General features: G+C 42.8%; 1 protein-coding gene across 6 annotated transcripts in view; it reads right to left on the bottom strand.

The window, feature by feature from the left end:
- Nucleotides 1-20099, bottom strand: part of INTS10 (integrator complex subunit 10) — a 36946-nt gene that overhangs the window by 906 nt on the left and 15941 nt on the right. For 3 of the 6 annotated variants that reach the window (XM_060001218.1, XM_060001222.1, XM_060001223.1), the window contains 8 exons: nt 16218-16374; nt 14991-15073; nt 14127-14279; nt 11356-11464; nt 6760-6839; nt 5214-5376; nt 4280-4373; nt 1545-1622 (listed from right to left, as the gene is read on the bottom strand). In XM_060001218.1, coding sequence (XP_059857201.1) covers nt 1545-1622; nt 4280-4373; nt 5214-5376; nt 6760-6839; nt 11356-11464; nt 14127-14279; nt 14991-15073; nt 16218-16374 — 917 coding nt within the window. The remainder of the gene's footprint in view (nt 1-1544; nt 1623-4279; nt 4374-5213; nt 5377-6759; nt 6840-11355; nt 11465-14126; nt 14280-14990; nt 15074-16217; nt 16375-20099) is intronic. The other 3 variants (XM_060001219.1, XM_060001220.1, XM_060001221.1) reach the window with 3 other exon arrangements.

Genomic DNA, 20099 nt, shown 5'->3' with positions numbered 1-20099 from the left:
AGCAGGAGGACCTGGGGCCCCAAGACAAGAGTCCGGCACCGGCAGGGAGAGAGCAGCAGAGTCGCTGATGCAAAGCTTCCTGAGGGCCTGCTGGGGCCCGGGAGCCCTGCATGCTGGGCTGGGCTGGGCCGGCGGGAGCACAGGTGGGTCCTTCACAACGCCCTGGAGGGTGGGCTTCAGAGAAGGAAATTACAGAGGAAACCCCAGGAAACTCCAAACACCAAAATGAAGGAAGCAAAAGAAAAACCTAGCAAAATTCAATGGGTTCAATCAAAAGGAAAGGCGTTTTAACTACCAGTTAGTAATTTGGTAGATTTAGACGAACAGAAGCCACCTCCATCCTCCACTCCCACTGCCTAACTTCCCTAAGACACAGTCATGGGGGTTTAAAATTAGATTTTTAGGTACTGGCCAAGATTAAACTGTTGAAACCACTCTAAAATGTTGCTGTTTTTAAAACTTGAATTATATAAAATAAGTACAACAGAAGTCAGAAAGTTGCAATGTAATAGAAGGAAAAAGAAAACCAAAACAGGCTTTGTTAGAAGGGCAAGATATTACAGGACACCCTACAACGCCCATGGACAGTTTATAGAACCACACACTGAGACAGCACAGCCAGTTCTCTGTGGACATCTCTAATCAGGTCTGGCTGGTGACTCAGTAGTAAGTACAGTGTCAGTGAGCCCCGCTGGGAGCTCATGCAGCCCCTTTATGCTGCCCTGAGATACTGCTCTCAGGGGACCCAGACTGCAACCCCAAATGGGAGCCCTCCCTCTGACCCACTGAAAGACGCTGGTATTTGCAGACACTGAGCTAAAGGGCATGGATGGCTCCAAGCACACGCTCCCCTTAATACTAGTAAAAATGTAATAAAATGCTGTGTCCTGCTGGTCACGGGCCAAAGGTGTTTCCACATATGAAGAGTGGTACAACCCAATTGTATTTCTATCAGAGTCTTTATTGCTCTGGCAAGTTTGGATGAAGAAGAGGACGAATTAGCTTTTGTGGTTTAAGACCAGGATAAGTCAACTAGTAAATGCAGCATTCTAGCCTACCAAATATTTTCAATCCGGACAGGTAAGGTCAGAAAAAACAGTACCAGTGGCAGGAAGATACTGTGCTTATGCCCATTTAGACCAAGACCTCAACACTAATACGAAAATCTGAGAATAAAAATTTACTTAGAGTAAGTTTCAGCATCCTTAAATATTTAGGACCGAATGCCTTATGTTTTACCAAAAGAGAATCATAATTTAGTGCCTAATCTAATGTGTACTTAGTCTTACACAGTTTTATATAACGTTCACTTATTTCCAGATCCATAATGATTTTTAAATTGAACACAAAAACACTGGCAACTTATGGAAAAAAATAAGAAATGTTACAATATTACAACCAGATGGTTTGCCAAGGAATGCAGAACAAATTAAAAAATTAAATAAAGCATGAAAAAGAGCACTGAGGAACAAAGAGCTGAAAACCATGGGCAGTAAAACATGTCGACAAACAGTACACTATGAGCAGGTGTGTCCACTTGGTACCTGTCAGCAGTCTGTATGCTGGGCTGAAGCACAGGTAAGAATTCCTGCTGCAGTAACCCCATGGGAGGGCTAGAAGGCCTTTAAAAAACAGCAAACAGCGGCATTCAAACACCCACACCGACTCAGCCTGCACTTAAAAACAACACTCCAGAGAAAACGCATGAGACGGGGGGCAGGCTGCACAGAACCGCCAGCCTCAGGCCTCGAGCAGCTGTTTCGGGAGGACAGAGGCTACCAGCCCCCCCGCTGCACGGCTGTGGCCCACATGGGTCCACAGGCCTCTCGGCTGCCGGTCCCCGGCTCAGCCCGCTGAGATCTGGCATGAAAAGCAAGAGCCAGGGGAGAGGACGGGGAGATGCCATGGAACGGCCGTGGAGAGAATCTCAAATCCAGCGCCTTTGCTCTCCACGCTTGCCACGTCCATGCCGATCCCAGAAAGACACCCGTGACTTTTTAGAACCATCTTTGATGGGACTGAAGCCCCAGACTGAAGAGGCCCTTTCAAGAGGACTGGAGAGGCTGGCAATGTTTTTGATAAAGAAAGGTTGAGTTTAAATTTCAAAAAGTATTGAGAAAAGGAACAGATGGGGGAAAACAAGAGTCTGGGCCATGGCTTTGTGGGATTCTGTAACAACAGAAATGAGTACATTAGCCGGGTGATCACCTCTGAGAACGTCATCACGCACCCAGTTCGGGGCACACACAGGACATGGGTTTCTGTGTCACCCAGGGTACTGCAAGCATCAGCACAGAAGCATTTCTCTACTTCAAAATACATGAGAGCAGCACGTGTAGGTAAGAATCAGAGCTCGTCCCTCCTGCCAGTCAGGCCCCCGTGCCCTCGGCGCTGGTACCATACCTGCTGCAGCCCAGACGCCACAACCAGGACAGACTCACAGCCTCACCTGAGGGAAGGCTGGACTCTGCTCCCTGCATCTCTGCGCTCGGCTGGAGGGCCCCCCAAAAGGTCCACAATGGCTTCAGACAATTTGTTTGCGACCCAAAGGGAAAAGGAATGTGACAGTTTTACTCAAGATCCCGACCATACCTCAACTGTCTCAGGCGGCCCGCTTCTCCACGGTAGCTTCTCGTCAGAAATTTGGAAGGCAGGTTTCAAATGAACCCTGGGACTCACACTGTCAGCTCACTAAGCAACAGCCCCTAGTCCTGCTTCCAAACTGACGGGGCAGCAGGTTTCCTAAGAGACTTAATGGTCTTCTACAGGGAGTTAGAAGAAATTAAGGGTTTCTTTAACTAAGGACACCGTCTGCGTGCCCAACAGCCCTCGCCTTCACTACTCGTCCGAGGGCTTGTCTGCATGTTCCCGTGTCGCTGTGCAGCTCAATAAGACTGGCTGGAGAAGACAGGTTCAGTAGAATGAAGTCTGAGACTCACCGCTGATTTTCTGACAGCCTCTTCTCTCACATTCACAGCTAAGCATTATCTAGTGTGAGGATTATTAAACTCAGGTTTAATCTAAGTAAACGGAGTTGATTCTACTGAGGTTGTCTCCGTATTATGACAATTTGTATGGTGAGCATTAATGGGAATTAAAGAAAAAGCTATTAAAGGTATGTTTGTGTGTCCAGCCTCAAAACCTGCAAATTACAACGTAAAAGGGGTTACCTAGGCTTCCGTGTCAAAAAGCCATCTTTACTCTCAAGCATGGTGACGAATATTTTGAATCACGCAATTATTTTCCCCACGTTCTAGGGGAGCTACCAGAGTGAGAAGATGAGCATGTCTGGTCCCCTTGCCTGAGCCAGCTAACGTATAAAGGTCTTGCGCTTTCATGTCAAATGCTCAGAATCTTTAGTAACGTTTGCAAGGTGAAGGACAAGCACCCCACCTTCCCATTCCCGACAGGACACCGTGCTGCCTGGATGCCCCAGCCCCGAGGCTACGGGAGTCCAGAGGGACACTTCTTACTTCCCTCTCGACAACACTCCCCAAAGACAGCACGAGATGCGGATTTTGGCTTTGCGCTGAAAACTCCCTTTCACAAGTGAGGGAAAAAGGAGAATCTGTCAGCCTCAGCAACACTTTCTTCTCACTCGGGGTTCGGTCTCCTGCAGTGACTCTGATCCTGACCCACACACGCTGAACGTGCAGGACGCAGAGGAGGAGGTATGGACATCACACTACGCGAGGCGTCTGCAGCACAGAGGATGTACTGTCCAAACTGCAATGAGGACTGAAGGGCAGAAGCAAGGGCATTTAAAAATCATAAATGGTCACTGATTTCATCCAGGAGTGGGGAGTGCCAAGACCAAACCCCACCCCGCTGAGCGGGCAGGTGCTCAGCAGGGCTTCAGTCAACACTGAGGCCCAAGTACAGTGTGGAAGTTAGGTCTGCAGTTTTTCCCAGTCCAGCTCAACTTTAGTTAAGCATGGCTTTTCTTAATTAAAAGCACCCTACTTCTAATCAGAAATTATAGGATCAGTCTGTAAGTTTTGGAACAGAAAAGATACCATGAGTAAGACTTTTGTCTAGTGAAGTAAGTATCAAAAGTGACAGAACTACCCCAATTTAAACAATGTTCTATCAGAAATGTAGTTAAGGAAATGCCAAGTCTTTCAAAAGGATTCCCGGAATCAAATCTACTCTCCAAAACAGAGACCAGGTTTGTATTCCTTTCTAATGACTGTGTGCAAGCCACGGACATTTACAAACGTTTCCCACGAGCACACGAAGGCGGGCGCTCAGCACGGAGGGCAGGAGGCGGTGCCCTTACTTGATCAGCATCCCTTGATTGGGCAGGAGTTCCAGATGGATCTTCCCACCTTCCTGAGTTCTCAGGTAGGCGAACTCCTCCAGCATGTCGATATCTGAGGCCAGATTCAGGGAACCACGTGAGAAATCATGGAGCCCTGCTCTCCTGGAGGAGCAGACTGGCTCGCAGCCACTGAGAGACCTGCCCACGGTGACCGCACCAACAACCCAGCGCTGCCTGAGTCCAGACCCAGCGGTTCCTATGCCAGCCCAACGCCCTCACAAAGAGAAACATGTTCCTCAGGTAGCTGACTGAGCAGAGCCTATAGGGTCCCAAGAGCAGAATCTTCTGTTTTCTTAGTAAGAAAGAGGCGGTAGAGGTGCTATACACACCGCCCCCCTCCCCCTGGCCCAAAGGTTAAGAAATGCTGATCTAGGTACCTGGAGAGGGATGTCAGACGCCTTGCAACTCAAAAGTAATGTATTAAGAGAAGCAGACCTTTCCCTAACCAACAGTATGAAATACAATGCTCCCCCACACGAAAGCCAGTGCTGGGTGGAGGAGATTCTCTGGCGGGTGCCCCACGGGCCACCAGCTGCTGTTGTAACCCCAGACCCCAGGGGCCCTGTTCCCAGAGGAAGGCCAACAGAGAATCACAGTCTATGGCCCCAGCAGTTACCCTGGGCCTGCAGGGAGCCTGCAGGCTCTTACTTCAGGCACCCTGGGTACCTTCCTAAGAAGCCACTTGAAGTGGAAAATGCAACAGGGCTGTCCACGTTCCTGATTCCTCTTTGAAGCCATTCATGACTTTCACAAAACCAGCTGCCACAATCCCATTTTAAGTCACCATTCCTTCTCCTTTTCCCCCAAATCACCAAAAGCATTATTTCTACCCCAAATGGTTCGTTCATTTTTGTACCAAGCATTTCTTCTGCTCAAACAAGAAAAAGGATACTTGTAACATAATTGAAAAAATTCTCATATTGGAAGTTTCCTTGCTGGCAAATCTTATTGACGGCTTTCAAGAAAAGGGTCTCTCCCCGCGGCCACTCCTGCTGAAGCAGCACGATCACGTGCCCCAGCGCCAGGTCGTCTCTGCTGTCTGTGAAGGCTCTCAGCTGCAGGACAGAGGGGAGGGAGTCACGGGGCGATCTCACACATGCCCGATACCACCTCCCCCAAAACACTGTTGCAGGGAAGTGCGTGACTACGGTCACTAGTCAGAAGGGATAGCAGAAGTCAAGCCTGCCTGGCAAATGTCACCGCTGCCGGCGAGGAGGGGCCCCACCACAGAACCCGGCTCCCCGGCACCCTCGTGAGCATCCTGGCGGGAGTGGGACATGCAGGGTGGGCCCGAGGCTCTGAACGCGGGGATGAGGGTGCGAGGAAGGTGAGCGGTCTGGGCAACAGAGAATTTGGGGACTTCTTTTAAGGGGCCGGGGGGGGGGATGGAGGGCGGGTGAGAGGCCCCCTTAGACAGAGGGGTCTGAGGAGACTGTGGGACTGGGGAGAAAGGCCGGCGGGAGCCACGGGAAGGAGGACGCAGGGGTGTGAAGTGAGAAGCTGTCAAAGGGCTTCTGGTTCTAAACCGGCAGCTGTGCCTGAAGTCACTTCAAATTGTTTCTGCCGCTCAATGCTTCAGATCAAGAGTCAGGTTTGGGGTATAACTGCTTTACAATGGTGTGTTAGTTTCTGCTTTATAACAAAGTGAATCAGTTATACATATACACATGTTCCCATATCTCTTCCCTCTTGCGTCTCCCTCCCTCCCACCCTCCCAATAAAGATGTTAAAAAAAAAAAAGGGGGGCGGGGATAGGACGAGATGAATAACTTAAATGTCCATCACCAGGAGAAAGACTAAATACGTTGTGGTACACATCAATAAAGTGGACACAGCCATTCAAAAAAAAAAAAAAAAAGAGTCAGGTTTGGGAATTACCGCCCTGAAGGGGAGACCCGACACTGCTGCCCGCTTGAGCCTTCGTAGACAATTCAGCCTGTCCACCCCAGGCCTCCGCTCCCCCAGCCCGGTCCTTAGGCTTTCCTGACTCTGCTGGGCCTCTGCACGTGCCCAGCCTCATGCCCTATCCCTGTGATAATGAACTCACATCCCTCCATAAGCCCAACAGCACTTGTGCTCCCTTCTTCTGTAGCTAATATATCCTGACTCGTAGGCTAATTCATAAAATATTTACTGGACGCTACCACAGGCAAGGTTATTTGTGTATCCACCCCACTATTACCTGTAAATTATCTGCCCCACTGTTACCCATAAACCTCTCGAGGATGGGGATTATTTCCTACTCATCTTTGCCTAGTGCAGTCGATATTTAATAAATATTTGTTAATTCCTTGCCCATGTGCTTTCCTCACTACACCACCCTGTTTTCAAAGGACTAAACTAACATTTGTGCCTAAGGCTCTCAATTCAAGTCATTCCAGGTCATCAGAACAATCCTGCAGATTAATTTCCTTTACACTAATCAACGTGAAGCTTACCTTAAAACAAGCTAACATTAAATGCAGGCAATAGGGCATGATAGCCTTGCTGGTACAAGGCAGCAGCTTCAGATCTGAACCTAAGAAAAGTCCACAATATATCTGTTAGTAGCAAAGAAAAGAGCTTTGAGAAGCAAATGTTTAAAGTGCTTTCCTTAAAAGGAAAAGGATAAGCAACAATCACATGGTCTCAACACAGTTAAACCACAATTACATTTAGTGAAGGTGAAACTGGTTTTTCAATCGTCTCTGGATTTCATTTCTCAATCTAAATTTCTAAAGTTGCTTAAATACTTATTATTATGAAACATTTCAAATACATAGAAAATGACAGAGATTATTACAAACAGCAGAGTGCTCACCACTCAGCTGTATAAAATGCTGACATCTGCTTTAGTTTTAGATTTTAATATAAAGCATCGCAAGCTCACTTCCCTTCTGACGCCACTCCTGCCTCCCTCCTGAGAGAAGACTGCTATTCTGAACGGGGGTTCATCATTCCTGTGCACACTGCCTGCTTTTAACACAGGAATCTATATTCACGCACTGCAGAGAAACGTCTCGTGTGTTTTCAGTCTACTATATAAATGGTGTCATAGCGTACGTATCTTTCTGCAGATTGTTTTTGGTACTAATATCTGTGGCTCTAGCTCATTGGTTTTCTGTGTTACGTAGTGTTCTGTTGGTTACACTGACCACACCTGATTTATCCATTCTTTTATGGTAAACACTGAGTATTCCAATTTTTCACTATTACCAACAATGCTGAAATAAACATTCTTATATATATTTTCTTGTGCACTTGTGGAAAAAACTTTAAGCAATGGTTGTTTTTCAAACCAAGACCATAGTCCTTTCCTTTATGCTGTGTGCTCTTTCTATCCTAAATCCTCTCTACCCCAGAGGCAAGAAGTTGCAAGAAATAAATATGCTTTTCACGTGGCAACCCTGTGCACACACACTTACGCATGTTCATACAGCTGGCTTCTGAGCAACACGGGTCTGAACTGCACGGGTCCATTTATACATGGATTTCTCAGTAAATACAGTGTCTGCATTTTCATCTTACAGATCTCTAAATGAACTAACTGTGGGGAAAAGTTTGTATTGGATTAGAGATCACAACATGTGGAATCAAAAGAATTGCGGTTTGAGCCCTGATTTTATCCAAACTGTTCCAGCTTCCTGCCCTAGGCTGAGTCACTGGTCAGTTCCTGTTTTTGAGGCAGAGAGCAGTACCCAGATTTTCGACCGTTGCGGGGAGGGGTGGGTCTGAGCCCCTGGGTTAACTCCTGCATTGTTCAAGGGTCAACTGCGTGTCTAAAACAAAAGGTTCATGAAATAAAATTTACCCTTTTTAGTGGAGATACATTCATTTTAATAATACTGTTACAGTCTATCTCATTAAAAAAGAAAATTTCTATGGGCAATTCATGACCTAGTAGGTGAGGGCCCAAATTTGGAGATCACTGATCTAAAGTCTATACCTGGAAGGGGCACATAACCAGGTAGTGAGATATGCAACTTGGTACTGCTAAACTGCTCTCCAAAGTGACCATATGAATCTATGCACCTTCCAGAAGCACGTGGGCGATGCGTATCTTCACGTCCTGATGGTCAATACGGCCACCCTTTACTCTCTGCATCCTGATGTAAAATGATAGCTTATTGTTTTAATCTGAATTTCCTGTATTAATAATAGGTGGAGAATCTTTCCAAGTAGTTTTTGGCCATTTGGCTTCTGTGAATCTGTTGTTCATATTTTTTGCCTATTTTTCTATGGGGGATTGGTTATTTGTTTCTTACAGGAGCTCTTTCAACATTCTGGATACTAATTTTTTGTTGAATATATAAGTATATAAATATATAAATTGTGCTGGACAATTTTCTTATAGTCTATAGCTTTTCACTTTGATCATAATATCTTTTGTTGGTATTTTGATTTTAACGTGATCAAATTCACTAATCTTTTATGTCGTGTGCTCTTTGTAGCCTAAATCCTTCTCTAACTAGAAAGCAACAAGGATCGTCTTCTGTATTTTCCTCTAAAAGTTTAAAAGTTTTAGTTTTAATATTTAAATCTTAAAATTTAAAGGGTTCTTGTGTAGTATGAAGGAGGAATCTCTTTTCTGTCATTTTTCTATTTGGATAATCAACTGTAACAGTACCACTTACAGGATAAATTCATTCTTCCTCCCCTGAACTGTAATGCTTCCAGTTTCTTCGTTCTCTATTCTGTTCCTGGGGTCAATCTCTACGCCAATGCTACACTTTAAAATCAGTCTTGATGTCTGCTAGGTCAAGTCTTACCCACCTGATCTGTTTCTGTTCCACAGAGATATTAATTTTTGAAGGGGTCTGGGCTATGTCTAGTTTTTTCAGCCTTTTGTTGTAGAAAATCCCAAACATATAAAAAGTAAACAGAATAGTATAATGAACTCCCAATAAGTATCAAAACTGTCATGCTTTTGTCTTCTAGAAAGCTTTTAGTGTCCTAAGGAACCTACTACCAGTCTCAAAGAAATTTTCTTCTAAAAAAATGTTATCATTTAGCTTCTCCATTTAGTCTCTCTGCTCCAGCTCAAATTAATTTTTGGGAAAAATGTGAGGTAGGAGGTGAGGATCTTTTTTTCCTCTACATGAAGATCCCTTTGTTCCAGCACCATTTGTTGAAAAGGCTTTCCTTTCTCCATTGAATTACTTTGGCGTCTTCATGGAAAATCATTTGACCATACTTATGTGGGTCCATTTCTGTATTCTCCAACCTTGTGCCAATACTGTCTGGATAACTGTAGCTTTATATTAAACCCTGCTATCAGGTAGGGTCACTTGTCATTTTGTTAGTCTTTTTCAAAACTGTTGTAGTATTTCCATATAAATTTTAGAATCAGTTTGTCAACTTCTGTTAAAAAAAAAGTCTGCTGGGATTTTGACTGGGATTGCACTGAATCTATAAAGACATTTGGGGAGAACTGGTATCCTAACAATATTGAGTCTTCTAACCTACAAACATAATTTTGCATATCTTTCATTAAATTTATCCCTAAGTATTTTATGGGGTTTGATGTTATTCTATTTGGAGATTCCTTGACTCTTCTACGTAGCCAAATATGTAGCTGTGAATAAAAACGGTTCTTTTTCAACCTTTCTTTTTCTTGCTTATTGTGTTTGCTAGAATCTCCAGGATGTTGAATTGAGGTGCTGACAGCAGATACCCCTGTACTGCTGCTGGTCTTGGGGAAAGCATTCAATATTTCATAGTTAAGAATGATGCTGAGGAAGTTTCCTCCTATCTCTAGTTTACTAAGATTTTAAAAAAATCATGAATGATAAATGCAGACATAATTGAATTCTGTCTGCATCTATTAAGATAATCTTATGATTTTTCTCCTTTAATCTGCTAATGTGGTGAACTGCAGTGACTGGTTTTCCTGTGTTAAACCACCTTTGCATTTCCGGCATACTTGCCCATTATGTATTATCTTTCTTATATATTGCTGTATTTGCTTATATTTTCTTAAGAATTTTGGCATCTAAGATCATGATAGACACTGGCCTTTAATGTTCTTCTCTTGTTTGGTTTTGCTATCAGGGTTATGTTTGTCTTAAAAACTGAATTGGTAAGTGTTCCCTCTTTCTCTGTTTTCTCCAAAAGTGTGTACAGGATTGGAGTTATTTCTTACTAAATGCTTGACAAGATTCACAGTGAAGCCAAACGGGCCTGGAGTTTTCTTTGTGGGAAAGTTTTTGACAACAAAATTTAATTTCTTTGATAGATATAAAACATTCAGATTTTCTATTTCATTTTGTGTCTGTTTTGGTAAGTTGTGTTTTTCAAGGAATTCTTTCCATTTCACCTAAATTGTTAAATTTATTGGCATAAAGTTATTCACAACCTATTCTCTTACTGTCCTTCTGGTTTCAGCATGATCTGGAGTGACATTCCCTCTTCCATTCCTGATATTGGTTATTTGTATTTACTACCTTCCTGGTCCATCTTGTTAGGGGTTCATCAATTTCATTATTTTTTTTCAGAAAACCTACTTTTTGCTTTATTAATTTCCTCTATTTTTTTTTTCTATTTCATTAGTTTCTGCTCTTGTCTTTATTAGTCCCCATTTTCTACTTGGCTTGGGTTTGACAGATTATCTTTTTCCAACTTCTAAGATGGAAGTTAGATCATGACAGTGGGGCTCTCTTCCTTTCCTAGGAAGCATCACAGCTCAATTTACGTAGTTTTTCAACAATGAGCAACTTGAGGTAAAGCTCAAAACAGCCTGAGAGACAAGCTAAGAGATCCTTCTCAACTAAGTATTACAAGATTTCCTAGAATTGGTAAAGACAGGAAAAGGAGCTCACTGATATTCTTCAAAGAGCCAACAAACTCAGGAACTGATGAGAACTTTGGAAGAAGGACAGACGTATGGCTGCTTATGAAATCAGAGCCACGAAAAGCTTGGCGAGCACTTCGCTTCTTATACAATTTGTCAAGCTCTGCAGATCACATGGTATTACGTTGTCAGGAATTACAAAAAATTCCCAGCCTTAGGTCCTAAAGCTATTTCTATAAAATAAAAATAAAATTTGTCACTGTACCTTTTCTAAACTTGGGCTTTATTTTTGAGGGTTCTTCCTGTGACTTGCCTCCATCCTGGATGGGGAGGACCATGTAGCACATCAAATCAAGGACTTTCTCACACGTCATCTAGAGAAGACAAGACCAGAAGGAACTAACTGAAAGTTTCTGACTGAAACCAAATCTACGTAACTAAAACCTATGCAGCACAAGTGGGGCCACCTGTGCACAGAGCTCGGGAGCACGGTCCCAGGACGCCATGTGACCAGTACTGTCTGCTTGACACCGTGTAGAAAAATAACTGAGATCAAATCCATGTACTAGACCATTCAGGGAACACTAACTCATTCTTCACTGTTAAAAAACAAAAGAACAAAACCTAAAAATTAATCAAGTATTAACTAAACTACCAAAGTGTTTCACAGCACAGTGGAATCCAAAAGAAGTATGTCCCTATCTTAAGGACATTTACTAACTCACTGAATAGAAAAATTAACAAAATGGGACACATGGTGGCGGACTAAAATGTTATGTTTAGAGCATAATTTAAAACTAAGTAGAAACACCCACAGACTAAACTAGCAGGAAAAATTTCAGGCAGGGAGGTGATCTAAGCCTTAAAGGGGGGCAGGATCTGAAATATGGAAAAGAGAAAAACGGGTTTTCAAAGGAGGAGAGAAAGACGACGTGGGGAAGGCTTTCTACTGGTTTTGGCAATTCCCTTGAGGGGAAGGAGGGCGTGGTTTAGGAAACAGACATGAAACTGGACCAATGACGTGCTGCTGGATGAGAGGTGGCCCCAGGTGCCCATGGAGCAGGTGGTCTCAAGCCACAGAGAGCAGGGCATCACCTTCTGTCCACCCATCAAATTCCAGTAGTAACAGTCAGAATCGGCTGAGGGAGCATTTCCTGTGTGTCAGGCACAACCCCCTACTACCCCCATTTTACAGATGACGAAGTGGAATCTTCCCAACCTTTTTCATGTCTTGGCACTTCCAGAAAATAGTATTTGTAAGGCTGCTCAGAGCTGGCAGCAAATGATCTGGGGCTTAGCTGCCCAAGCCACAGCTAACTGCCTGGGGCTGAGGGGTCGGTATCCTGGCACATCCAGAATCACCCATGGCCACAGGGTCATGAAGCTCCAGCTTTGAGAGATCGGCAGCTGGGGAGTTAAGAACTTGAACCCTGGAGTTAGACAGGTCACAGCACTAGTGAGTAGTGAGACCGGGAGTTAACTCAGAATCATATGCCGCCATCCTTCCTTCAATACCCACCTTCTTTCCCCGAGGGTGTGGGCCTGGGCGAAACCACCCTTCCCTGAATGACTGCTGTATGACTGCTGTGCACAGGTCTGAGGCAAACTGCTAGTACTGGATTTTTAACTGTCTTACATAAACGCCTGCACTTCTCTCTCCAACTCAAATTAGATGTCCTTGAACACAGGGATCCCACCCTGGGGCACCCAGGAAGTCAACACCTCGATGAAATGGAATGATGACAGCAATGTTGTAGAGAGCTGACCATAACTTATAGGGTTGGAAAAATGGTTACAGGCAACAAACTCAGTTAAAAGCCGTGGGTTAGGGTGGTGGCAGTGGAAATAAAAGGCACTATGCCAAAAGCACTGGTGCCCCATCCTGGAAGAGACAAAAGGACCAGCTTGAGTAAGAGTCTCTGTGACTTGACAGATGGTGTCTAAGGTCCAGAGAACTAAGGAAATGCACATCTGGACATGCTGAGTCCCAGCCAAAGACAGGCAGTCAGAGACTCAGGAATCGGGTAAGGTAGAAACCAAAGATGAAAGCCTAAGAGCGACCCGCACGGAGGTGGTAACAGGAGCCCTCAGAGAGAATGAGTCTGTGTAGCTTAATCAAATCTACCAGTTTATCGTACGTTCCCTCGTACCGTGCACGGCTGTCTAATTCTACACGACACGTGTGTATCTGTGTGCGTAACTATGTGCTCTCTTAAGTTCGCAAAAGGAATCAATTGAAACTTAGAATTAGGCACCTGACAATGTAAGTGATAGAAAAGCATTTCAATTTTAAATGCACATACTTCACATACTTATTAACTTTTTCTTTCTAAAATTCATCACGGCAAATTGTAAATCATATTTCAAAGTTCAAGTGAAAAAATTTAACTTAGCGTTTTTAATCACAAAGTAATCAACTTAATCTCTATAAGAGAGACAAGAAGAAATCCGAGTTGGTGTGTTAAGGTGTGACCTGAATCTATCCAGTAACTGTGCGTATAAAGCCGCGCTGGTCACGCTCACCGCATGCAGGTGTTTACTGCGGACCGAAGCTGTGCGGCCACCATGCAAGGAGGGGCTCACAGCATGGAGAAGGCAGGTCTGTTCATACAGCTGCTCCTGCAACACCCCTAAGAGGTGTCACCACCACGTAAAAAGAGAACCTGAGTTCAGATATGCTATTGTGAATCTCCATCTCCCACTGGGTGAAGGCCTCTTCTGTCCAAGTACAAGAGGACTGACTCCACTCTAAAGGGATTCCAGGCAAGAAAGTAAAAATCATCCTCAAACAAATGGAATAATGAGCGGGAAATGTGAAAAGTATGGAAGCCTAACTTGAGGGAAGCTATAGAAAGGAGGAAATTAAACAGCATCACTAACCTTTTCACCAGCAGATGAGATAATAAAATCTAGGCAGAAAGAGCAAGCTTCAAGTAAACATGCACTGAATTAAAAAGCCACTCTGGGAAAAAAAAAGAAAGCCCCAAGGTTACCGAGTGCGCCTGCACGTCCCCATACCAGGCACCCAGTACTCACTCTGTACTCCCCCAAGGCAAAGTGGCAGGTCGCCAGCTGGATGAGCGCCCTCTGATGCTCCAAGGTCCCCTGTCCCGAGATCTGTGGCTGAGGAAGCGGTCCCTGGAGAGCGGCCAAGTGGTGCAGGCTGGCTATGGCCTTTTTATATTGACCCTTAGAAAGTCACAGCAAGGAGGGAAACAGTGCCATTAAAGAATCTCCAGAGCTAATTACGCCCCTAGCAAGCAACCACAAATCAGGCACCTGTGCTTAAGCATTTGAGGAGGGAATGGACACAGCTACAGAATCAAACCGACTTGGCTAAAGCTACGTGGAGGATCTGTAGGGGGACTTCATAAATACAAAGATTTTTCTTTCTAGTCTTAATTCTTGAGACTAAATAAGATGACACAAGCTCTTTGGTAGAGTACATTTTGGATATACCACTTCTTTATGAATATTTTACTACTAATACCATTTCTCCTCATGAAGGCTGGAAGCTGCAACCTGCCCATTTCAACAACGGGGGTTGGAAGCTCTCCCTCTCGTTACTGAATCCTCTCTCGCTTCTGGACATAAGTAGCTCGAGGACAGCAGAGCAAGGCAGCAGGGCTCCCCCAGAGCAGAGAGGAGAGGTGAGCAGTGTTTGTCTTTCACTGAGAAATAAAACTCTTACTTTTACAGAGGGGTGTGATTGGACCCCCCAAAAGTAACCCAGATGTGAGCCTGCCGTCCGGAGCTGTTCTCAGCTGAAAGTGGACCACAATCCCCTCATCAGTGAAGAAGGAACATCTGCCTTCAGAGCAGGAGGAAACGCACACATCTTCACGCTGAAGATGCTCACAGCAACCGTGGTCAAGACACAGGTACTTAAACACACATTACCTGATAGATGATCACATCGTTGAGGAAGATTCTCAACCAAAGCCAAGTATCCGTCTTCCACGCCAAACAAATTCTTGTAAATTCTGAGCAAGAATTCAAAAGTTAATTTACCAGAAATACGTAACACAGAAGCAGAGAATAAAACTGACATACCCACCAACAGAACAATAGTCAGAGAGAAACAAATTACCAAAAAATGGATGTAACTTTAGACTTTGATTTCTAAAACAATGGTCTGAACTTTCAGTTCGATAGTAAAGTTAGGGCAGAATACTTACCAGTAATACACAAGCAATAACCTTATTAGGCACCAACACTTCCTAAGCACACATCATGCGCTAGCAGCTGTTCAAAACGCTTTTCACACATTACTTTATCTTCTAAACTGCTTTGCTTTCACCCAGTTAAAGTAATAAATATATGACATTAAGAGTTTCACTCATTTTTTTAAGTCGATTTATGCCTAAAGAAAAACATCCCCTCCAAAAGTCACATACCTGTTCACCATTCTAGATGTGACAAGGAGGAACTGGACGATGCAATGTTTACTTAGAAACTATGACATGACACATCAAACAAGGGGCCTGTATAGGCACGTGACAGGAGCAAGCCAGGGACAAATGTCCACTGGCCAGGAGGAAAGTAACGGCCTTGATCCCAAAGTACAGGAAAATATGCTGGTTAGCAGAGTGCTAGTGATTTCTGAGTAGTGTTGAAATACTCAGTAGTGTAAATATTATACAGAGGAAACTCCCTCTCATTTCTGTCTATGCTCAAAGCGGGCTTTCTGCAGTGTTTGGAATTTGGGCTTTCAAGCAACGGAGTCAAGTCAGGCATCACAGCACCACCTTCTGCAGCCTTAGTCACATGTGGCTGGAGGGGGCACAAAGCAGTGGGCAGAGCGACTAAAAGCACCAGACAAACCCCCAGCAAGAAAATGGCCAGCAATATAAATTTTAACAGAAAGATCAACCCCCCCCCCTCCAAGTCCACCCCAACCCTGATTATAATACACCCCCAGTGCACGAGCTAAGAGGTAAATGGTTATTTGAATATTTATAACTGATTAGATTTCCTGCTCAAAAAAGAATCCTATGAAATGTGTGAACTACTGTAATCAATTTAATCAGCCGTTAGTGACGACATTTCGAGTAGAATAATGAACCTTTTCGGCATGATGATTTCCCATAAAAAATGAAATATCACAACAGGATGAGCATGCCTTACCCTTGTCAAGGAATTCCAGGGAATAGAGCAGCTCCCAGCTCTCTCTGGCCAGCTTAAAGCTTTCCAACACCTCGATGGAGTTAGCAAGTTCTGCCTTATTGACAACAATGTGACGATTCCTTCCTTTTGCTGAACAGTCTTCATCGTCTGAACTCTGCTTAGAGAATGTGAAGAACATGATTAAAGTTGTAAAGATAGTCACTACTTAAACATTATTACATTTATTGTTGCCAATTCTGATTATTATATGAATTTCATATCAAAGGATACTATCATGAGTATAATACAATTCTTTTGAATTTAACAATTTAGCTTTAAAAAGTAACATAAAATTTTCATCCTTTCACAAGTTTGATAGTTACTTTTAAAATTAAGGTTTTCTGATGATAAATTCTAAGCTTGGGCTTCCCTGGTGGCGCAGTGGTTAAGAGTCCACCTGCTGATGCAGGCGACACGGGTTCGTGCCCCGGTCTGGGAAGATCCCACATGCCACGGAGCGGCTGGGCCCGTGAGCCGTGGCCGCTGAGCCTGCGCGTCCGGAGCCTGTGCTCCGCAACGGGAGAGGCCACAGCAGTGAGAGGCCCGCGTACCGCAAAAAAAAAAAAAAAAAAAATTCTAAGCTTATGTTGGTTTCAGAGTAAAGCTATAGAGTTAAAACTTCCAATAACTTTAAAAATATACCAATGTTATAAAAGCCAAAACTTACATTTTTACATTTAGGGATACAGCTTAATTAAGTAGCACCTGTTTTACAGTTTACTTTTTTCCAATAGGTGACATTTAATTTGCTTCCAAGAAACAGTTTGTTCTGTAGTGCCATGAAATTAAAGCCCGAGTCCTCTGAGAAATAATTAAGAGAAACTGTTCCTTATCTTTTGTTCACTGCATATAACTTCTCCAATGGCCACCCAATGCAAGGTGTCTGGCCAGGAATTACATTTGTCTGCACTTACCCATTTTACTTTATAATAAACTTTCCTACATTTCTTGCTCTTCTTCTCAAATAAAGCCAAAGAAAAGAGAGGGCCTCAGAGAAAGGCAACTATTGTAAATCACTGAGTATGGTCAGACTTTTTGCCAAAAACAAGTAAAGTCAAAAAAGCTCCATTTCACTTTATTTTCCTGAAAATTTCTTGAACCTTTTATTCCACCTACGTCATTTTTATTAATTAATTGACCCAAATTAAATTTTCCCTGCAGATTTTTACCCCACTAAGACTGTCTAAAAATATGTACAAATAAACACATCTATGAAACAGAAACAGACTCACAGACATAGAGAAGAGACTTGTGGTTGCCAAGGGTGGGAATAGGGGAGGGAAGAACTGGGAGTTTGTGATTAACAGATGCAAACTATTATATACAGAATGGATAAAAAACAAGATTCTACTGTATAGCACAGGGGACTATATTCAATAGCCTGTAATAAACCATAATGGAAAAGAATATGAAAAAGAATATGTATGTATAACTGAACCAATTTTCTGTACAGAAGAAATTAATACAACACTGTAAATCAACTGAATTTTTTAGATTCAATAAAATTTTTAAAAAATATTTCACCTAAAAGCTCCAATCCTCATAAACAAAACCAACAAACCTCTAGCCAGGTTCACCAAGAAGAAAAGAGAGGAACTAAATAAAATAAGAAATGAAAGAGGAGGAATAACAACCAATACTGGAGAAACAAAAAAAATCATAAGAGAGTACTATGAACAGTTATATGCCAAAGAAATGGACAACCTAGAAGAAATGGACAAGTTTCTAGAAACATACAGCCTGTCAAAACTTAATCAAGAAGAAACAGATACTCTGAACAGACCAATCACTAAAACAGAATCTGTAATTAAGAAAACTCCCCGTAAACAGAAGTCCAGGATGAGATGGCTTCACTGGGGAATTCTACCAAACACACAAAGAAGAACTCATACCAATCCTTCTCAAACTCTTCCAAAAGACTGAAGAGGAGGGAACACTCCCAAAGTCATTCTACGAAGCCACCATCACCCTGATACCAAACCAGACAAAGACACTACAAAAACAGAAAATTACAGGTCAATATCTTTGATAAATATAGATGCAAAAGTCCTCAACAAAATATTAGCAAACTGAATCCAACAATACACAAAAATGATCATACACCCATGATCAAGTCAGATTCATTCCAGGGTCACAAGGATGGTTCAACGTAACACTAATCAATCAATGTGATACACCATATTAACAAAAGAAAACACAAAAACCATATGATTATCTCAACAGACGCAGAAAAAGCATTTGATAAATCTCAACATCTGGACTTCCCAGATGGCGCAGTGGTTAAGAATCCGCCTGCCAATGCACAGGACACAGATTCGATCCCTGGTCCGGGAAGATCCCACATGGAGCAACTAAGCCTGTGCGCCACAACTACTGAAGCCTGCGCACCCTAGAGCCTGTGTGCCACAAATACTGAGCCCATGCGCTGCGACTACTGAAGCCCGTGCACTCTAGGGTCCACGTGCCGCAACTACTGAGCCTGCATGTTGCAACTACTGAGGCCCACACGCCTAGAGCCCATGCTCCACAACAAGAGAAGCCACCGCAATGAGAAGCCTGTGCACCGCAATGAAGAGTAGCCCCTGCTCACTGCAATTAGAGAAAGCCCTTGTGCAGCAATGAAGACCCAATGCAGCCAAAAAATAAATAAGAAAAAAAAAAACAAAACAAAACTCAACATCCATTCATGATGAAAGTTCTCACCAAAGTGGGAATGAACATATCTCAACATAATAAAACCACTTACGACAAACCCACAGCCAACATAATACTCAATGGTGAAAAGCTGAAAGCCTTCCCACTAAAATCTGCAACAAGACAAGGATGCCCACTCTTACCACTTCTATTCAACACAGTATTGGAAGTCCTAACCCAGCAATTAGACAAGAAAAAGAAATAAAATGTATCCAAATTGGAAAGGAAGAGGTAAAACTGTCATTGTATGCAGAAGAAATGATACTCTATATAGAAAAATCCTAAAGACTCCACACAAAAACTATTAGAACTAATAAATGAATTCAGCGAGGGAGCAGGATACAAGATAGATATACAAAAATCTGTTACATTTCTTCACATTAACAATGAAATATCAGAAAGTAAAAAAAAAAAAAAATAATCCCATTTAAAATCAGGTCAAAAAATAAATAAACCTAGGAATAAACCTAATCAAGGAGGTGAAAGACCTATATGCTGAGAACTCTAAAACACTGATAAAGGAAACTGAAGATGATTCAAAGAAATGGAAAGGTATCTCATGTTCTTGAAATGGAATAATTAATATTGTTAAAATGGCCATACTACCAAAAGCAATCTACAGATTTAATGTGATCCTTTATCAAATTACCTATGACATTTTTCAAACAGCTAAAACAAATAATCCTAAAATTTACATGGAACCACAAAAGAACTAGAATTGCCAAAGTAATTCTCAGGAAAAAGAACAAAGCTGGAGGCATAACCCTCCCAGACTTCAGACAATACTACAAAGCTATAGTAATCAAAATAGCATGGTATTGGCACAAAAACAGACATACAGATCAATGGAACAGAATAGAGACCAGAAATAAACCCACACACCTCTGGTCAATTAATCTTCAACAGAGGAGGCAAGAATATACAATGGAGAAAAGACAGTCTCTTCAGCAAGTGGTTCTGGGAAAGCTGGACAGCCGCATGCAAATTAATGAAATTACAACACTCCCTCAAACCATACACAAAAATAAACTCAAAATGGCCTAAAGACTTATATATAAAACATGACACCATAAAACACCTATAAGAGAACATAGGCAAAACATTCTCAGACATTAATCATAGTAGTATTTTCTTAGATCAGTCTCCCAA

Source organism: Delphinus delphis, chromosome 21 (assembly GCF_949987515.2).
Source record: "Delphinus delphis chromosome 21, mDelDel1.2, whole genome shotgun sequence".
Lineage (NCBI taxonomy): Eukaryota > Metazoa > Chordata > Mammalia > Artiodactyla > Delphinidae > Delphinus > Delphinus delphis.
Note: the sequence above shows the minus strand (reverse complement) of the source record. Positions and strands in the feature narration are given on the sequence as shown.